General features: G+C 44.1%; 1 protein-coding gene across 1 annotated transcript in view; it reads left to right on the top strand.

Annotated features, from left to right (window-relative positions):
- The window catches only part of SLC22A1 (solute carrier family 22 member 1), a 41,416-nt gene extending 25,277 nt beyond the window's left edge, over positions 1-16,139 (top strand). The window contains exons 8-11 of the mRNA XM_040238928.1: positions 974-1,082; positions 10,421-10,533; positions 12,385-12,484; positions 14,898-16,139. Of these exons, the coding sequence (XP_040094862.1) occupies positions 974-1,082; positions 10,421-10,533; positions 12,385-12,484; positions 14,898-15,006 (431 nt within the window). The 3' untranslated portion in view covers positions 15,007-16,139. The remainder of the gene's footprint in view (positions 1-973; positions 1,083-10,420; positions 10,534-12,384; positions 12,485-14,897) is intronic.
- The last annotated feature ends 876 nt before the right edge of the window (positions 16,140-17,015 follow it).

Raw genomic sequence — 17,015 nt, forward strand, 5'->3', positions numbered from 1 at the left:
GGGACAATGGTTCGATCCTTGCTCTGGCAAGATTCCGTATGCCGTGGGGCCACTAAGCCCAGGGGTCAGACTGCTGAGCCCAAGTCATAGAGCCCACAAGCTGTAACTCCTGAAGCCTCAGCATCAGACCTAGAGTGGCCCCTGCTCATACAACTAGAGAAAGCCCTTGCACAGCAGCGAAGGCTCGGTGCCATCAAAAATAAATAAATAAAACATTTAAAAAATGTGTTGGGGAATGAGTGCTGAGGATGAGAAATCTGGTCCACCAGCTCTAGGACTTCTGCCCGAGGGAACCACGTTGTGGAGGACCTACTGTGTTTCAAGAGCTGTGTCAGAAAGGACACCATTGCAGGATAATAAAAAGCCAGGATTGGTGGGGTGGTCACAACGCACGGCTGACATGTGTTATCTCTAAATCTCACCACCACCTGTAAGTTGGGTAAGATTATTCCCATTTCATAGCTGAGGAGACCGAGGCAGGCAGAAGTAAGCCATTTGCCTTGTCACTTGCTGACAGGAGGCACAGCTGAGATTCAAAAAAAGCACATTCTTTCCTCTGCACAGTGAAGTCTTCCCTCAAGTGTCATCAAGTCCCCAAATCTCTCAGGACTCCGTTTAATGTTAGTGTGGTCACTGAGTCATGTCCGACTCTTTGGGACCCTATGGACTGTAGCCCGCCAGGGTCCTCTGTCCACGGGATTCTCCAGGCAAGAATACTAGGGTGGGTTGCCGTTTCCTCCTCCAGGGCATCTTCCCAACCCAGGGATCAATCCCAGATGTCCCGCACTGCAAGCAGATTCTTTACCATCTGAGCCACCAGGCTAAGTTTACTGATCCAAATCTGGAGGGGTCAGATAAGACAGCCTTTCGGGCCCTTCCAGCTCTTAAGTCCAAGCTCCCAGTCACGGCTTCCCCTGGCACATCTGCGGGTATATCCCTCTGGCTCTCACACCCTCTGTCTCTTTCCTCCCAGATCTGCCCTGGTTGAATATCACGATAGCTTGTGTCGGCCGAATGGGGATCACCATTGTGTTCCAGATGGTGTGCCTGGTCAACGCCGAGCTGTTCCCTACATTCATCCGGTGAGTGCATCCATGGGGACGGGGTGGCTAGCTGCTGACAGGGCTGTGGGCCAGCCAGGCTCACATCTGGTGAGTGCATCCATGGGGACGGGGTGGCTAGCTGCTGACAGGGCTGTGGGCCAGCCGGGCTCACTGAGGACCACTCTTAAAGATGCCCCCCAGGGTGGATGGGTTGACATTGAGATGGGGGTTGGGCATCAAAGACAGAGCCCACACCTGATGCGGTAGAGAAGGTGAGATGGACAGGTTAAAGTGGACTCAGGATCACATCACATGCCGTACGGAGGGCCAATGCAAGAGAAAAGACATCTGGTTAAGGGCAGTTCCTATTTGGACCATGACATACAGAGCATTGCCACACGTGGCGTGCAGGTCATCCTGTAAAATTGCTGTTACCCGCCTTTCACATGTGAGCAGACCGAGGTTTACAAAGGGAAGGTGACCTCCCCAGGATCACACAGCTAGAAAGTGGCAGGGTCCAGGTAAGAACACACTGCTTCACCCCTCTTATTTTTTTTTTTTCAATTGAAGTATGGTTGAATTCCAATGGTGTGTGTGAATTTCTGCTGCACAGCCAAGAGATTCAGTTACACGTACCCATAGTAATACATTCTTTCTTGTGTTCTTTTCCACTGCAGCTTCTCACAGGGTAGTGAGTAACATCTGCTGTGTTCTACAGTAGGACCTGGCTGTTTGTCCGTCCTGTTTACACTCGTTTGCATCTGCTAGGCCCAACCTCCCACTCCATCCCTCCCCTCCCCCTTGCTCTGGGCAACCAAGAACACACTTCTTTCTGCCCTTGAAGCTGGTATTTCCCTATAACGACACAATACTTTGTAAGCATAGCAATGGGCCCGGATCATTCCCTGTTTCAAGTCAGGTTTATTGGGGTAGAGTTTTCTTAGAGCAAGATTCACCCTCAAAGGCACAGTTTGATGAGTTTTGATCTGTTCATTTCACCAGCACCACGATCAAGGTGACACAGACCCGTCTCCAACGTGTGCAAATGCGTCCTCCTGTCCCTTTGTGGTCCGCCTTCTCCCCTCCCACCTCCAGCACCGGGCAAGCCCCGATCTGGTTTCTCTCCCCATGGCTTTGCCGTTTCTTGAATGTTGCATATATGGAGTAACTTGGAGTGCAGGCTTTTGTGTTTGGCTTCTTTCGCTTGACATCAGGGGACCCATCCAGGCCGTGGCTTGTATAATGCTCCATTCCTCCTTATTGCTGAGTGTGGTTTCCATGTGTGGAAGATAGACCACGGTGTGTTTCTCCGTTTCTCAGTTCATGGAGGTTTGGGCTTTTTTTCAGACAGAGTGATTACAATACAGGTACCAGTAAGTATTCACTTATGGCTTTACGGGCTTCCTTGTGACTCAGCTGGTAAAGACTCTGCCAGCCATGCAGGAGACGCTCGTTCTATTCCTGGGTCGGGAAGATCCGCTGGAGAAAGGATAGGCTACTCACTCCAGTGTTCTTGGGTTTCCTTAGTGGCTCAGCTGGTAAAGAATCCGCCTGCAATGTGGGAGACCTGGGTTTGATCCCTGGCTTGGGAAGATCCCCTGGAGAAGGGAAAGGCTGCCCACTCCAGTATTCTGGCCTGGAGAATTCCATGGACTGCATATAGTCCATGGGGCTGCAAAGAGTCAGACACGACTAAGCAACTTTCGCTTCACTATGGGTCTTTGCGTGGACATACGTCTTCATTTCTCTTAGGAAAAAACTTAGGGATGGGTCATATGGTAGTTGTGTGTTTAAATTCACGAGAAACTATCACAATGTTTTCCAAAGTGGCCACACCAGTTTCTATCCCACCAGCTGTGTGAGACACAGGTGATTGCTCTGTATCCTCCCCTGTCCTTGGTGTCACCAGCTTAAAAAAAAATGTTTGAGCCATTCTTGGAGGTGGTGGTATTATCGTGACTTTGATTTACCTTGTCCTAACTACTGATAATGTTGATCACCTTTACATGTCCTTATTACCATCTGTATCTTAGAAGGCTTAGTCTAAATGAAGAGTATTTTAATTGTAAAGGATTAACCCCCTTAAAGTTTAAATTCTGACCTTTGTTAGAGTTTGACACATTTCTGTGAACTCTTTCCCCCCAACCCCCACTTTATAAATTCTTTCTTCTCCCCATATCATCAGACCAGTGATGTCTAAGTACTATCGCAGCTCTCCATCCTTCTCTTACACCTGGGCAGCCCTCAGAACCCTTTCATGAGCCAGAAGACACAGGTGGCTCTGATTCACTCTTTCCTGCACATCCCTCATTAAAAGGCCCTGTCTCATCTGGAAAAGATTGTTCGGAATGGGTACAGAGAGAAAAAGGCAAATGAAGGAGAAAAATCTACAACTGGCAGTTCTGAGCCCAGAGTCTAAAACAGCTGGGCCAAACAATTCCATTGTCATGGCCACTGGACCCAGGGGACTGACTCAGAGTGTAAACTGCCAGAGGTCCTGAGCGCCTGGTCCAAGGTGGAGGAAGGCCAAGTGGCCCATCCTTGAGGGGCAGAGCATCCATTTGATGAGGATTCTCAAGAACCAGGAAGGAAAGCCAGATGTTCAGAAATAACTTTAAATTTGATCCACAGACATCATATGCCAAAGTAAGACAGTCATGAAAGTTTGGGTCTTTTCAACCAATTGAATCAAATCTAAATTGGAAAAAAAAGGATCATTTCTGTTCCTTTATTACTTTATAATCACTTCAGGTTGACAGAGTTTCTATTTAGACCATTTTGACCCTGCTTCTTATGCACAGGAGGCTTTAGAGTTGAACAGCATCCTCCTTCTAACTGTCTGCAACATATACTGTCAAGACCCAGGTGTCACTTGTGGTAAAGAACCTGCCTGCCAGTGCAGGAGACACAAGAGACGTGGGTTTGATTCCTGGGTTGGGGAGACCCCCTGGAGGAGGGCATGGCAACCCGCTCCAGTATTCTTGCCTGGAGAATCCCAAGGACAGAGGAGCTTGGTGGGCTACAGTTCTTAGGGTCGCATAGAGTTGGACACAACTGAGGCGACTTGGCACGCATGCACGCACGCTCTGCCTTGTATTGAAAATCATCCACCCATTTTTACCTCTTCTCTATATTATGCGCTCCTTGAACACAGAGACTACATAGCATTCTTGTCTGCACCTCCTGAAGCTGCTCTGTAGCTCTACTAACCAGGCACCTGGTGCTTGCAGAATGAATGGCTGAAGTGTCCCAGAGACCTGAATTTTCTCAATTTTGTTTTTTAAGATTTTTATTATTTTCAATTATTTTTGGCTGCACTGGGTCTTCACTGTTGCACGTAGGCTTTCTCTGGTTGGGGCGAGTGGGGGCTACTTTCCGGTTGCAACACATGGGCTTCTCATTGTTGTGGTTTCTCTTGTTGCAGAGCGTGGACTCTAGAGCACAGACTCAGTAGTTGTGGTGCACGGGCTTAGTTGCTCTGTGTCCTGGGGGATCTTCCTGGGCCTAGGATGAAACCGTGTCCCCTGCATTGCAAGGTGGATTCTGTACCACTGGATCACCAGGGAAGCCCTATGAGTTTTAAAGATGGAAGCTAGTTTCTCACTTCTTCTAGCTTCTGTGTGCTAGTAAAATCTTTCTCTTTTTTAAGACTTATTCTCTTAAAATTATTTTTAAAATGGTGATTTTTTTCCCTCCTCTTGGAAACCACACTAAAGCTACTAGAAGAATGAGTACATGAGGGCATAGCTTTATTATTCACTGCTACTGCACGAGAATCTACATTTTTAGCAATGAAAATTTCAACAAAAATAATTTAATAGTAACAAAAAGGAAGGAGATGCAGAAAAGAAAAAAAAAAAACTGCAAATGCCATCTTTGAAAGTAGGATGACCTTGAAAGAATGTGTAGGAAGAAGGGCTGCCTAGTACAGTGAATGTAAAAGGGTCTAGAAGACTCCAGGGAGGTCCACTGGGACAGCAAATTTGAGACAAGGCCAGAGGTTTTCCAAGGTAGGAAGGGAGCTTGAAGAATCTAACCCACAATCCCTTGTTGGAGGAACAAGATGGGTCCAAGCTTCCCTGTCCTTCCCTATCTCTCATGTCCATTGAGTCAGTGATGCTATCTCACCATCTCATCCTCTGCTGCCTGCTTCTCCTTTTGCCTTCAGTCTTTCCCAGCATCAGGGTCTTTTCCAATGAGTTGTTTCTTCTTATCAGGTGGCCAAAATATTGGAGCTTTAGTTTCAGCATCAGTCCTTCCAATGAATATTTGGATTGATTTCCTTTAGGATGGACTGGCTTGATCTCCTTGCAGTCCAAGGGACTCTCAAGAATCTTCTCTAGCACCACAGTTTGAAAGCATCAATTCCTTGGCACTCAGCCTTCTTTATGGGCCAACTCACACATCCGTACATGACTACTGGAAAAACCATAGCTTCGACTAGATGGACCTTTGTGGCAAAGTGATGCCTCTGCTTTTTCATATGCTGTCTAGGTTTGTCATAGTATTCCTTCCAAGGAGCAAGCGTCTTTTAATGTCATGAGTAGGGATAAGAGAGTCAAAGCATTTCATCATAGACATCCCTGGCCAGAAAGAGAATTTCTAATAGCTTAAACATGCCCTGGTCCTTCTCCACAAATCCTTCTAAAATAGCTGCTACAGGAAGAAATAATAGTGTTGAATGCTGAATCACAAATAAAAAAGTAACTTTCCCAGGAGCTATACAGATACATCATGAGATAAAAAGGAGAAAGGAAGAGGAAAAGCAAGTAACAAATGAAGAAAATGCATAGGGAAAATATTATCAGAAAGCAAATGAAAAGCATAACCAAGTGTACTATGACTAAGCGCAAAATAGTAATGAATTAGCCATCTCTGTAAAAGAAGAGTGTAAAGCAGAGAATGTAAGTCCTTCGGAGAATGTGTGATAAGACAAGAGATGAAGTCAGCTCAGGCTGAAAAAAAAAAAGAAATCTTAAGATATTTCACAAATGAAAACCACATTGAAAGCAGTACAAGGGAGAATTGATAAAGTAAAGGAAAGGTAAGACAGAACTAAGAATTGCAAAATAAGATTGAAATAAGCAAAAAGTTTAAAAGGCTTAGAGATTATGCTTATACATATGTCCCAAAGAAGATCATTGAAATAATGAAACCAAAGAACTTAAAAGAACTTCTGGAAATAAAAGAATGCTTGGATCTATGATTTGAAGGTGGCATACAGTGAGAGTTACAGGAAAACTTGATTCTGAGCAATATTAACAAATATTCCAGTAAAGTTACTGTGCTTCAGAGATAAAGAAAGACTTATGAGGTACCCAGGCTGAAAGTGTTAAGTCACATGTATCAGGAGAAAATCAAACTGATACCATTTGATGAAGATGGTGAAATATCCTGCAATGATCCCAAGGAGAGGAAATGTAACTCAAAGAATTTTTTCCAAACTCTCATTCCCAAATAAATACAACATACAATTATTTTGTTCCTTAAAAATATGGTTACTATAAACTTTTTCCAAAAGAGCTATTAGAGAAAAAATTCTCAGTAAACACAGTAAGTGGAGTAATACTTCAAAATTGTTGATGGTGATTATTGAATCTGAGATTAAAACCCTCAGTTTCTGTTTTGATTACAGAATATAAATTGACAATACAGAAATGCTATAACTAAAAATGGGCTTTAGCTTTCCAGGCTTCTCTGTCCATAGAATTCTCCAGGCAAGGATGCTGGAGTCATTTCCTTTCCCGAGGGATCTTCCCGACCCAGGGATAGAGCCCAGGTCTCCGGCATTGCAGGCAAATTCTTTACCATCTGAGCCACCAGGGAAGCCCAATAACTCAAAAAGTTGGAAAGGGAAGAAAGAATGTTGGAGATGGTGTGATACACTGATTTTCTCAATACTTTCTCCAGGAAAAAATATATCACTAAAAGCTAATAAATTAAGTAGTTTTATAGGCATATTTTAAGAGATGAAGGCAAACAGCAAAAACAATGATATTATTAACTACAGCCAATGCCTGGAGGGATGATTTGAGGAGAAAGTAAAAATGCACTAATTTTAAAGTTGTTCGTAATAGTTAACCAGTACTATCTAAAGGAATAGAGTATTAAGTATATTCTCAAACCTTCTTAATTATCAGAAAAAATACACATAACCAACACAAAACGAGAAGTAAAAGACACAGAAAACAATACAAAACATGACGTATGTTAAAATATTTATAAAATATTAATAAACAGTTAATGACAGAATTAAGAACAAACATTTCTGATATTTAAATAAATATAAAGAAACTCAACTCCTTTATTGAAAAACAAAAGTAAAAAGGCTCTAATTTCATTACAAAGCAAAATCCAATAATTTGCTGCATAGTTGGAGTATAACCTGTCCTCAGAAAGGTTGAGAAGCAAGGAATGCACAAAAGCAGGCGCTTCCCCAGTGGCTCAGTGGTAAAGAATCCACTTGCAATGCAGGAGACTCCAGAGGCATGGGTTTGATCCCCCGGATCCCCAGGATCCCCCGGAGGAGGAAATGGCAACGCTCCAGGCGCCTGGAGACGCCCATGGACAGAGGAGACTGGCGGGCCACAGTCCTTGGGGTCACAAAGAGTCAGACAGCCCTGAGCACACAGCACACACACACTGGGTAAATGGAAACAAAACTGTAGCAAGAACCACAATTTTATCAGACAAGGTTGAATTTATGGCAAAAATGTATTAAGACAAAGAAGACGCTAAATCGTAGTTAAGAGAGAATCCACAGCTTTCACAGGATAGTTTTTACAAAACATTTAATTAATAGAAAACTTCAGTGATCCACAGTTCTAGAGTATAGGAAAAGGAGGAAGTTTTTTAAAAAAAATTGTTTTAAAGCTTTCATGATGTTGGTGTCAAATAGCAACAAAAATAAAGGAAACAAGAAAACTACAAATATTATTTATGAATGATAAATTCAAATCTTAAACAATGTATTATCAAGCAGAATAGTGGAGCACATTAAAATAATAATACATAGTATCTAAGATGCGTTATTCCAGGAATACAGAGATAGCTTAATATTAGAAAATCATAGTATAGTTCATGCTAATAAATTGAGAGAAAATTGTATCTCTCCATAGATAAAAGAGGCATTCAATAAAAGTCAACACCTATTTTTGTTTCTTAAATCTCTCAATAAACATGGATAGATAACTTTTCATATAGTTTTCTCAGTATGTTTTCCAGCTAAAAAGAAAGATATTATTGAAAGCTGGTGAATCAAGTAAGTTACAAAGCATATTTAATGATTATAATGGCAAACACTAAATAAATAACTAAACTGAGGTCATAGAGGGAGACTTTGGGAAGGGAAGAAAAATGTACTAATGTTATAATTACTCATTTTAGGGTGTAAGAAATTGTGCAAATGGATGTAATAGAAGAAGCTTAAAAGGATAAAACTTTTCTTGATTTATCATTCCTGATTTAACCATGTCTTCGACCCAAAGCTCAAGATTATTTACAGGGATAACCTGAAGTGGCTATATTTATATAAAACAGAACGATCAAAAACTATTGTCAGGGAAAAGAGGTCATTTCAAGTAAACAGTTTCCTCCCTAGCTTTCCTTGTCCTTTATTTCTTAATCTCTCTTTATCCTTCCCCGTCCCTCTATGTGAAAGCAAAAACTCTAGTCAGACCAACCAGTTCTCCAAATCTCCAGACCATTGTTATAATCCAATTCTGACATTCAGTTCAGTTCAGTCACTCAGTCCTGTCCGACTCTTTGTGACCCCATGGGCTGTAGCATTCCAGGCTTCCCTGTTCATCACCAACTCCCAGAGCTTGCTCAAACTCATGTCCACTGAGTTGGTGATGCCATCCAACCATCTCATCCTGTTGTTCCTGTCTCCTTCGGCCTTCAATCTTTCCCAGCATCAGGGTCTTTTCCAATGAGTCAGTTCTTCGCATCAGGTGGCCAAAATATTAGAGTTTCAGCTTCAGCATCAGTCCTTCCAATAAATATTCAGGACTGATTTCCTTTAGGATTGGCTGATTTGATCTCCTTGCAGTCTGAAGGACTGCAACACCACAGTTCAAAAGCATCAATTCTTCGGCACTCAGCTTTCTTTATGGTCCAACTCTCACATCTACACATGACTACTGGAAAAACCATAGCTTTGACTAGACGGGCCTTTGTTGGCAAAGTGATGTCTCTGCTTTTTTTATGGGGAGGGAGGTGGGAGGGAGGTTCAGGATTGGGAACACGTGTACACCCGTGACGGATTCATGTTGATGTATGACAAAACCAATACAGTATTGTAAAGTAAAATAAAAGAAAAAAGAAAAAAAATAATCTGAAAAAAAAATAATATGCTGTCTAGATTGGTCATAGCTTTTCTTCCAAGGAGCAAGTGTCTTTTAATTTTATGGCTGCAGTCACCATCTGCAGTGATTTTAGAGCCCAAGAAAGTAAAGTCCGTCACTGTTTCCACTGTTTCCCCATCTATTTGCCTTGAAGTGATGAGACTGGATGCCATGATCTTAATTTTCTGAATGTTGAGTTTTAAGCCAACTTTTTCACTCTCTTCTTTCACTTTTATCATGAGGCCCTTTAGTTCTTCTTTGCTTTCTCCCATAAGGGTGATGTCATCTGCGTATCTGAGGTTATGGATATTTCTCCCAGCCATCTTGATTCCAGTCTGTGCTTCATCCAGCCTGGCATTTCCCATGAAATTCTGACATTAACTACCTGGAACTAGCAACCTCCCTCCTGGAGTTCATTCATTTGCTGTAAGGCCCATGGAACTCAGGGAAGCACTTACACTTACTCATTTGTTATAAAGGTTATAAACAGGCAACCAGAGGAAGAGATTCACAGGCAAGGCTAGCAGAGTCCTAGCACAGGTGCCCTGTCCCCCTGGAGCTGGGATGTGCCTTTCTCTTAGCATGTTACGTAGGTGTGGTTGATGAAATCGTCAGTGATTTTTTTTTTTTTTAAGAATATTTATTTGTTTATTTTTGGCTGTGCTGGTCTCCGTGGCTGTGCTCGGGCTTTCTCCAGTTGCCGTGAGCAGGGGCTACTCTTCCTTCAGGACCACGCGCTTCAGTGGTTGCGGCACACACACTCAGTAGTTGTGGCATACGAGCTTAGTTGCTCCGCGGCATGTGGAATCTTCCTGGACCAGGGATCGAACCCACGTCCCCTGCATTGGCAGGAGGATTTCTATCCACTGTGCCACCAGGGTAGTCCAGTCATCAGAGATTAACCACATCGCCAGCCCCTCTCCCCTCCCTGGAGGTTGGGGAATGGGCGGTGTAATTGCTGTAGCGTAAGTTTACCATTTGGAAAACTGATTCACAGAAATGTCATCTTTTTTGGTCTCTGTATTTTACCAGGAACCTTGGCATGATGGTGTGTTCCTCCCTGTGTGATGTGGGTGGGATTCTCACCCCATTCCTGGTCTTCAGGCTGATGGAGGTTTGGCAAAGCTCACCGCTCATTTTGTTTGGTAAGACTTCATGACACGTTTATTATTTCTTATTCACAGCCCAGTGTGAATAGTTGATAACTACTGGACGAGTGAATGGTACCCCCCGAGGGTACAGAAGGGAAGGGTGGTGCGGCCCTTTCATTGTCTCCTGGCTCCTCTGTCTTGCTTCATGGGAAAGATAAGATGCCGTTCTTACAACATGGGCCAGAGGTTTATGTCCTGTGGCTCTGGAGTCCAATAATTCCTTCTACAGAATAGAACAGGAGAGCATTTTTGACTTAGCCTCCTGTTTCTTAATGAATTTGACGCCCAACTTTGGTGAACTTAACACGTGATCGCTAGAGGTTTGAAGATGTAGGTTGTCATCACTCCTCTTCTGCCTCCAGATCTTAACAATTGACAACAGACACAAAGGGACAGTGGGAATCCAAGTTTAGTACCTGGTTTGTTACTGATTATGTTAGATTAGAGGAGAAGGAGGGAACTCATCCACTTACTCATCCACTTCTCCCCAAACCTGCCACTTAGCGGATGGCAAATCAACTGCCTGTGCGTGGAGAGCTGCCATGTCTGGGCCAGGTAAACCCCTGAGGGTAGGGTGGAGTGGGAGTGGATGAGTAGCAAGAGAGGCCCACACTGCCCACATACACATCACCTAGGCTCCATATCATATATGTGTAGTAGCTATAATATACACTGTATAGTTTATATATGGGTGTCCTAGGTGGTGCAGTGGTAAAGAATCTGCCTGCCAGTGCAGGAGATGCGGGTTCCGTCCCTGGATTGGGAAGATCCTTTGGAGGAGGAAATGGAAACCCACTCCAGTACTCTTGCCTGGAAAATCCCATGGATGGAGGAGCCTGGTGGGCTGCAGTCCATGGGGTCGCTAAGAGTCACACACAACTGAGCGACTTCACTTTCACTTTTCACTTTCATGCATTGGAGAAGGAAAGGGCAACCCACTCCAGTGTTCTTGCCTGGAGAATCCCAGGGACGAGGGAGCCTGGTGGGCTGCCGTCTATGAGGTCTCACAGAGTCGGACACAACTGAAGCGACTTAGCAGCAGCAGCAGCATATATATAAATATGACAAGGGCTTCCCAGGTGGTGCTGGTGGTAAGGAACCTGCCTGCCAATGCAGGAGACATAAGAGATGTGGGTCTGATCCCTGGGTTGGGAAGATCCCCTGGAGGAGGGTGCGGCAATCAGTTCCACTATTCTTACCTGGAGAATCCCATGGACAGAGGAGCCTGGTGGGCCACAGTTCATGGGATCTCAAAGAGTCGGACATGACCGAAGTGACTTAGCATGCATGCGTGCGTGTATGTAATAGTTGCTACATATATACTTTATATATATAGTTACTAGTCAAAATTGAGTTTCCTATTGTACCTGAATCAATAAATCTCCCTAATATTTAAGCATCAGTTGCTCTAGAACTGTATTCTTAAGTAGATGTACAATGAGGCTTTCTGGGTAGCTCAGCTGGTAAAAAATCTGCCTGCAATGCAGGAGACCTGGGTTGGATCCCTGGGTTGGAGGAGGGCATGGTAAGTAACTACTCCAGTATTCTTGCCTGGAGAATCCATGGACAGAGGAGCCTGGTGGGCTACAGTCCAAGGGATCACAAAGAGTCGGACACGACTGAGCAACTAAGCACAGCACAGGTGTACAAGGAGGGAAGTATTTCCTCTTCTTCCTCTGCCATTTCCCCGTTACCGTATTGCTTTTAGTTTTCTAGACATCGCTGACTTTTTGAAGTGGCCCTCACACATGTGTTGCCTACGCATCTCTTTAGTTAGCTGTCATCATCTGTAAATGGTGTTGGCCATGCTCTAACGGCTCCGTGTTGAATCTGTCTCGTTTGAAGCGGCCTTGGGGCTGGTTGCCGGGGGAATGACGCTGCTTCTTCCGGAGACCAAGGGGGTCACTTTGCCAGAGACCATTGAGGATGCCGAAAACCTGCAGAGGTGAGCACCAGCCACTGGGGGACCAGAGCCCCGTGTTAGACTTGCCCTCCCTGTTACGAACACTCTCCATTTCCTGTCTCCTGGGAGGGCTTTACCAGTCTTGTTCGGCCTGTTATCACCCCAGAGCTGCTACAGAGAGAAACACAAAGCAGTGACTGTTGGCTGAAAAGGAAAGCAGAGAGAGCCGGAGTGTATGTTTTTGGTGGGCAGTCATCTGCTCTAAACCGCGAGACGCAAGGTTTTGTTTACTGTTTATGATGCCGACCATGCGGAGCACCGCGGCCCCTAGCTCACCCCAGAGTTGTTGGAGCTATTTTTAAATCAATCTTCTGTCTTTTTTGTGACTGTTGGTTCAAATTCCTTTGTGACTTTCTTCACAAAGAAGAATGACTTAAAACTTTCACTCCTGTAACAGGGACAAGGGCTTCAGTGGAGTCTCAGGTCCTACTCTTAAAGCCATCAAACAGGAAAGGGAGAAAAAGTGTCCGATGATGTAGTCATTACAGGCTTGGTTCTCTGGATTCTATGTAAGGACCCACGTGTCCCTGGGAAGTAGAGTGAAGAGACTCTGGGGACTCATTGAGGCTTAAGTTCAGTCCAGGGGCAGCCACCTACTTGGCCATGTGACCTGGGGAATATCATTGAACCCTCTAATCTTCATTTCCTTGCCTGAAAAGTAGCCACAATAATACTGAACTGAGAAGTGTGCTGTGAAAATTCAATGAGGTTAAGTAGGTGAGAATGACTTATCCACTGCCTGGCACATAGTAGGTGTTCAACAAATTTTGGATTCTTGCCATTCTTCATGCACATTGTGTGATTTCCTCAATGATTCTCAAATTTACTCTGCAGAGGAGTCACAAATGGAGCTTGCTAAAATGCAGATTCCTAGGCCCTTTAGGTTTTTGACTTCGTAAGTGAATGGGGGAGCATGATCTTTTCATGATGATCAATACCCGTCAGTGCACTTCACTTTGAGAAATTCTTCATCTCTCAGTACTGATAAGGGACACACACTCTATGTGAACTGTAAGCACATTTTGTCATACGGGTAGTAGACAAACTACACGTTTGTCCTTGCTGACAATATCTTCCTCTGGTCCCAAGGAGTAGACACGTATAGCTAAGGTTGACTACCTGATTTTGAAAAGTTTCGTTATAATTCATTAATAGGCACTTGGTCATCTTTTACGATGTTGTGTTTGTGCCTTCACTTCATCATCAGAGCCATTCCTGCCTGGCCAGGGGAGGCCAGGGCTTCTGCTTGAAGCTCCATGCCACCATGGACACCCTCTGTTCTTGATAATGCCCTTCCCTATGTATAATCACCACTTATTTCATTATCTGACTTCTCTGCTATACGAATTTCATAAATAGAGAGATTTCAGTGATACCTTCTTGGGACGTCCTACGTGGTCCAGTGGCTAAGACACAATGCTCCCAAAACAGGGGGCCTGGGATCAGTCTAGATTCCACATGCTGCAACTAAAAGATCCCGCGTGCTGCAACTAAGATCCTTGTAGCCAAATCAATTGAAATTTAAAAAATGACACGTTCTCCCCTACTGTCCAAGAAACAAGCTCAAGGAATGGGAGCGACGGGAGCTCTGGCTAATAGACGTCACACCGCGTCAGCTTCACTGAGTTTCGGGTGCCGTCCACCCCATCCTCGCAAAACACTGTGAGGCAGCTGTTGTCATTCACACACCTACTCTACAGATAAAGGAAATCGTGATAGATGCCCCCGAGCCCCAGCTTCAAGATGGAATGCTCACTCTCAGGGGATGCGGTGAGACAGAGACACACCGATGCTCTGTGGAAGCATCAGAAACCCTTTCTGTAAAGGACCAAGGAGTAAATACTTCCGGCTTTGGGGACGTGCAGTCTTTGTCCCCAGGTTCTGCCCTTTCAGAACGAAAGTGGTCACAGTTCATAAATGAATGGATGCGGCTGGGTTCCAGCACAACTTTATATATGGAAGTTGACACTAAGATTTCATCCAATTTTCAAGTGTCAAGAAATAATATTTAACATTTGACTTTCAAGAACTATTTAAAAATGTAAGAAACCATAGCAAAACAGGCAGAGAACCAGAAACTGGCCACCCGAGGTCTCTGCTGAGCCTGTTCTTCTTCATCACCTGCTATGCACGTTCTCACCTTCTCTTTTGAGACTTATTCCCAAGTGAAACTTTGCCACAGATTCTTAAAAAGCATTACTGATTTTAACTTAAAACCTGAAAAGAGACATTTATTTCTTTGGCTGCGTCAGGTCTTAGTTGTGGCAGGCAGGATCTAGTTCCTTGACCAGGGATTGAACCTGGGGCCGCCTGCTGTGGGAGTGCGGAATCTTAGCCACCACACCACCAGAGAAGTCCCTATTGTAACTTAAATTTTTCTTTTTGGTCGCTGCAGGAAAGCAAAACCCAAAGAACACAAGATTTACCTTCAGGTTCAAACATCAGAACTCAACACACAGGCGCCCAAGAGAGATGCTTTACAGGGGACCACGCGGCAGAAATGAAGACCAAGTTCTCACCCTTTCAGAAGCCCTGAACGCTTCCTCCCACCTGCCTGCCCTCAAATCAGTATCAGTTCTAGAGAATGCTAACTGTGCTTTGCTCTATTTTATTTTCTTGAAGTCTCTCAAAGCTCTGGCTATCTTTTATCTACTTATCTTCTCTAGTGAGAGCTATTGGTGGTTAGCAGGTACTTGCTTAGCCAAAGTATTTTGAAAGCCCAGTAGCATTTAAATGTTAGACCAGAGGCCTCTGTCATTGGTTTCCTAGAATAACTATTGTTTTATTCACTCTCTGAAAGAAAACGTCTTTGTAGGCATCATGTTGGCAAAAGTATTTTAGCATCTAGGCTCCTTGGAGGACTACTAGTTTATGAATATGGTGACTCTTCCAGCCAACTCTACCCCAAGCATGCTTATACACCTGTGATGGCACAAAACAGGCTCCTTATTCCAAGAACAGAAGGTCTATAAGATTTTTTGGGGGAAGAGTTTCGGCGACCTGCATTTTAGGAATGCTTCATTCTATTTCACTCTTGCTTTTAGTTCTTATTGGTGATTCTAGAAGGTGACCTCATATGCCAACAATGGAATATCACAGTGAACATATAAAAAAGGAGTTCAGCTTACTTCTTTTTATAATTTTTTAAAGAAATGTTTTGACTTCACTGCATGGCATGTGGGATCTTAGTTCCCTGACCACGGATTGAACCCATGTCTCCTGCATTGGAAGCATGGAGTGAACCCACTGGACCACTGAGGAAGTCCCAAGTTCAATTTACTCTGAGTTAGTAGTAACTGGTTCATGTTCTAGTTCAAGAAGTGATTTCGGTTCCTGGAGAAAACAGAAACTTTATTTACTTTAAAAGTTCTTTATTTGTGAGACAAACCACAAATGAGGACCCTTCAGAACACACTGTGGGAGAAAAGATTCTAATGCAAATTGGAGGTGTGATCGAACACATGTGGTATTGCCTTATAAACACTTCTGGCCAGGTTGGCTAAGCCAAGGGATGGCCTCGCGGACTCGAGATATTGGGATTTTGTTCTGGGCAGCACTGATCTTCCTTTGAGAGTGGACGTGGGCTAATTGGAAACCTGAAACTCTGTCGTTGGTAAAACAACAAAAACAAAAAAATCAACTAGATTTGAATTTTTTAAATTGTAAATAAATAAATAACTAAAACAAAACCACATCTGGGGCCCATGGAGGGGACCTAGCGCTCCATTTCAGCTTCTCCCAAGCAAAGCCCTGATTCTGAGTCTTCTCTTTCTGACTGTCAGAGTTATACTCTTTACTGATAGCAAATATGTTAATTGTAGGCTTTGAATCAGTTTTTCAAATGTGTATTAAAAAATACTCTCTCTAATTTTTCTTAGAATCTTGGGCAAAACTTCTGAAGAAGGCTTTAGACGGAGAGGTTGCTACTGTTTCTCACTCTCTAAGTTGTGTCTGACTCCCTGCAGCCCCATGGACTGCAGCACACCAGGCTTCCCTGGCCTTCACTGTCTCCCGGAGCTTGCTCAAACTCATGTCCACTGAGTCGATGATGCCATCCAACCCTCTCATCCTCTGTCGTCCCCTTCTCCTCCTGCCCTCAATCTTTCCCAGCATCAGGGTCTTTTCCAATGAGTCAGCTCTTTGCATCAGGTGGCCAAAGTATTGGAGCTGGGTCATTGTTAAAAACAACAGTAAAACCTCTGATTTTCTTTCTGCTCAGAAGACATGTCTGGACAAAGTAGCCATGTGGTTCTGGGAGAGAAGCAGGCCAGCCTTGAACATCACAAGTGTTTGGATCAGAGGGAAGCCTGTCTGAACCGTGAAAGTGTGCTTCTCTGCCGACCCGGGAGCAGCTTCTCCAGGGCACAGGAGGAAACCCATGTGTCAGGATAGGGCATTGGGCCCCTGACTCCTCATTGTAGCTACAACAGAGCCAGAGTCAGCCCTGCTGGGGTTGGGGGTTGGGGGTGGGGCATAGAAGGCACGAAAATATTTGGAGCACCTGGGAGGTATG

The sequence above is a fragment of the Oryx dammah genome, unplaced genomic scaffold (genome assembly GCF_014754425.2).
Source record: "Oryx dammah isolate SB20612 unplaced genomic scaffold, SCBI_Odam_1.1 HiC_scaffold_4, whole genome shotgun sequence".
Taxonomy (NCBI): domain Eukaryota; kingdom Metazoa; phylum Chordata; class Mammalia; order Artiodactyla; family Bovidae; genus Oryx; species Oryx dammah.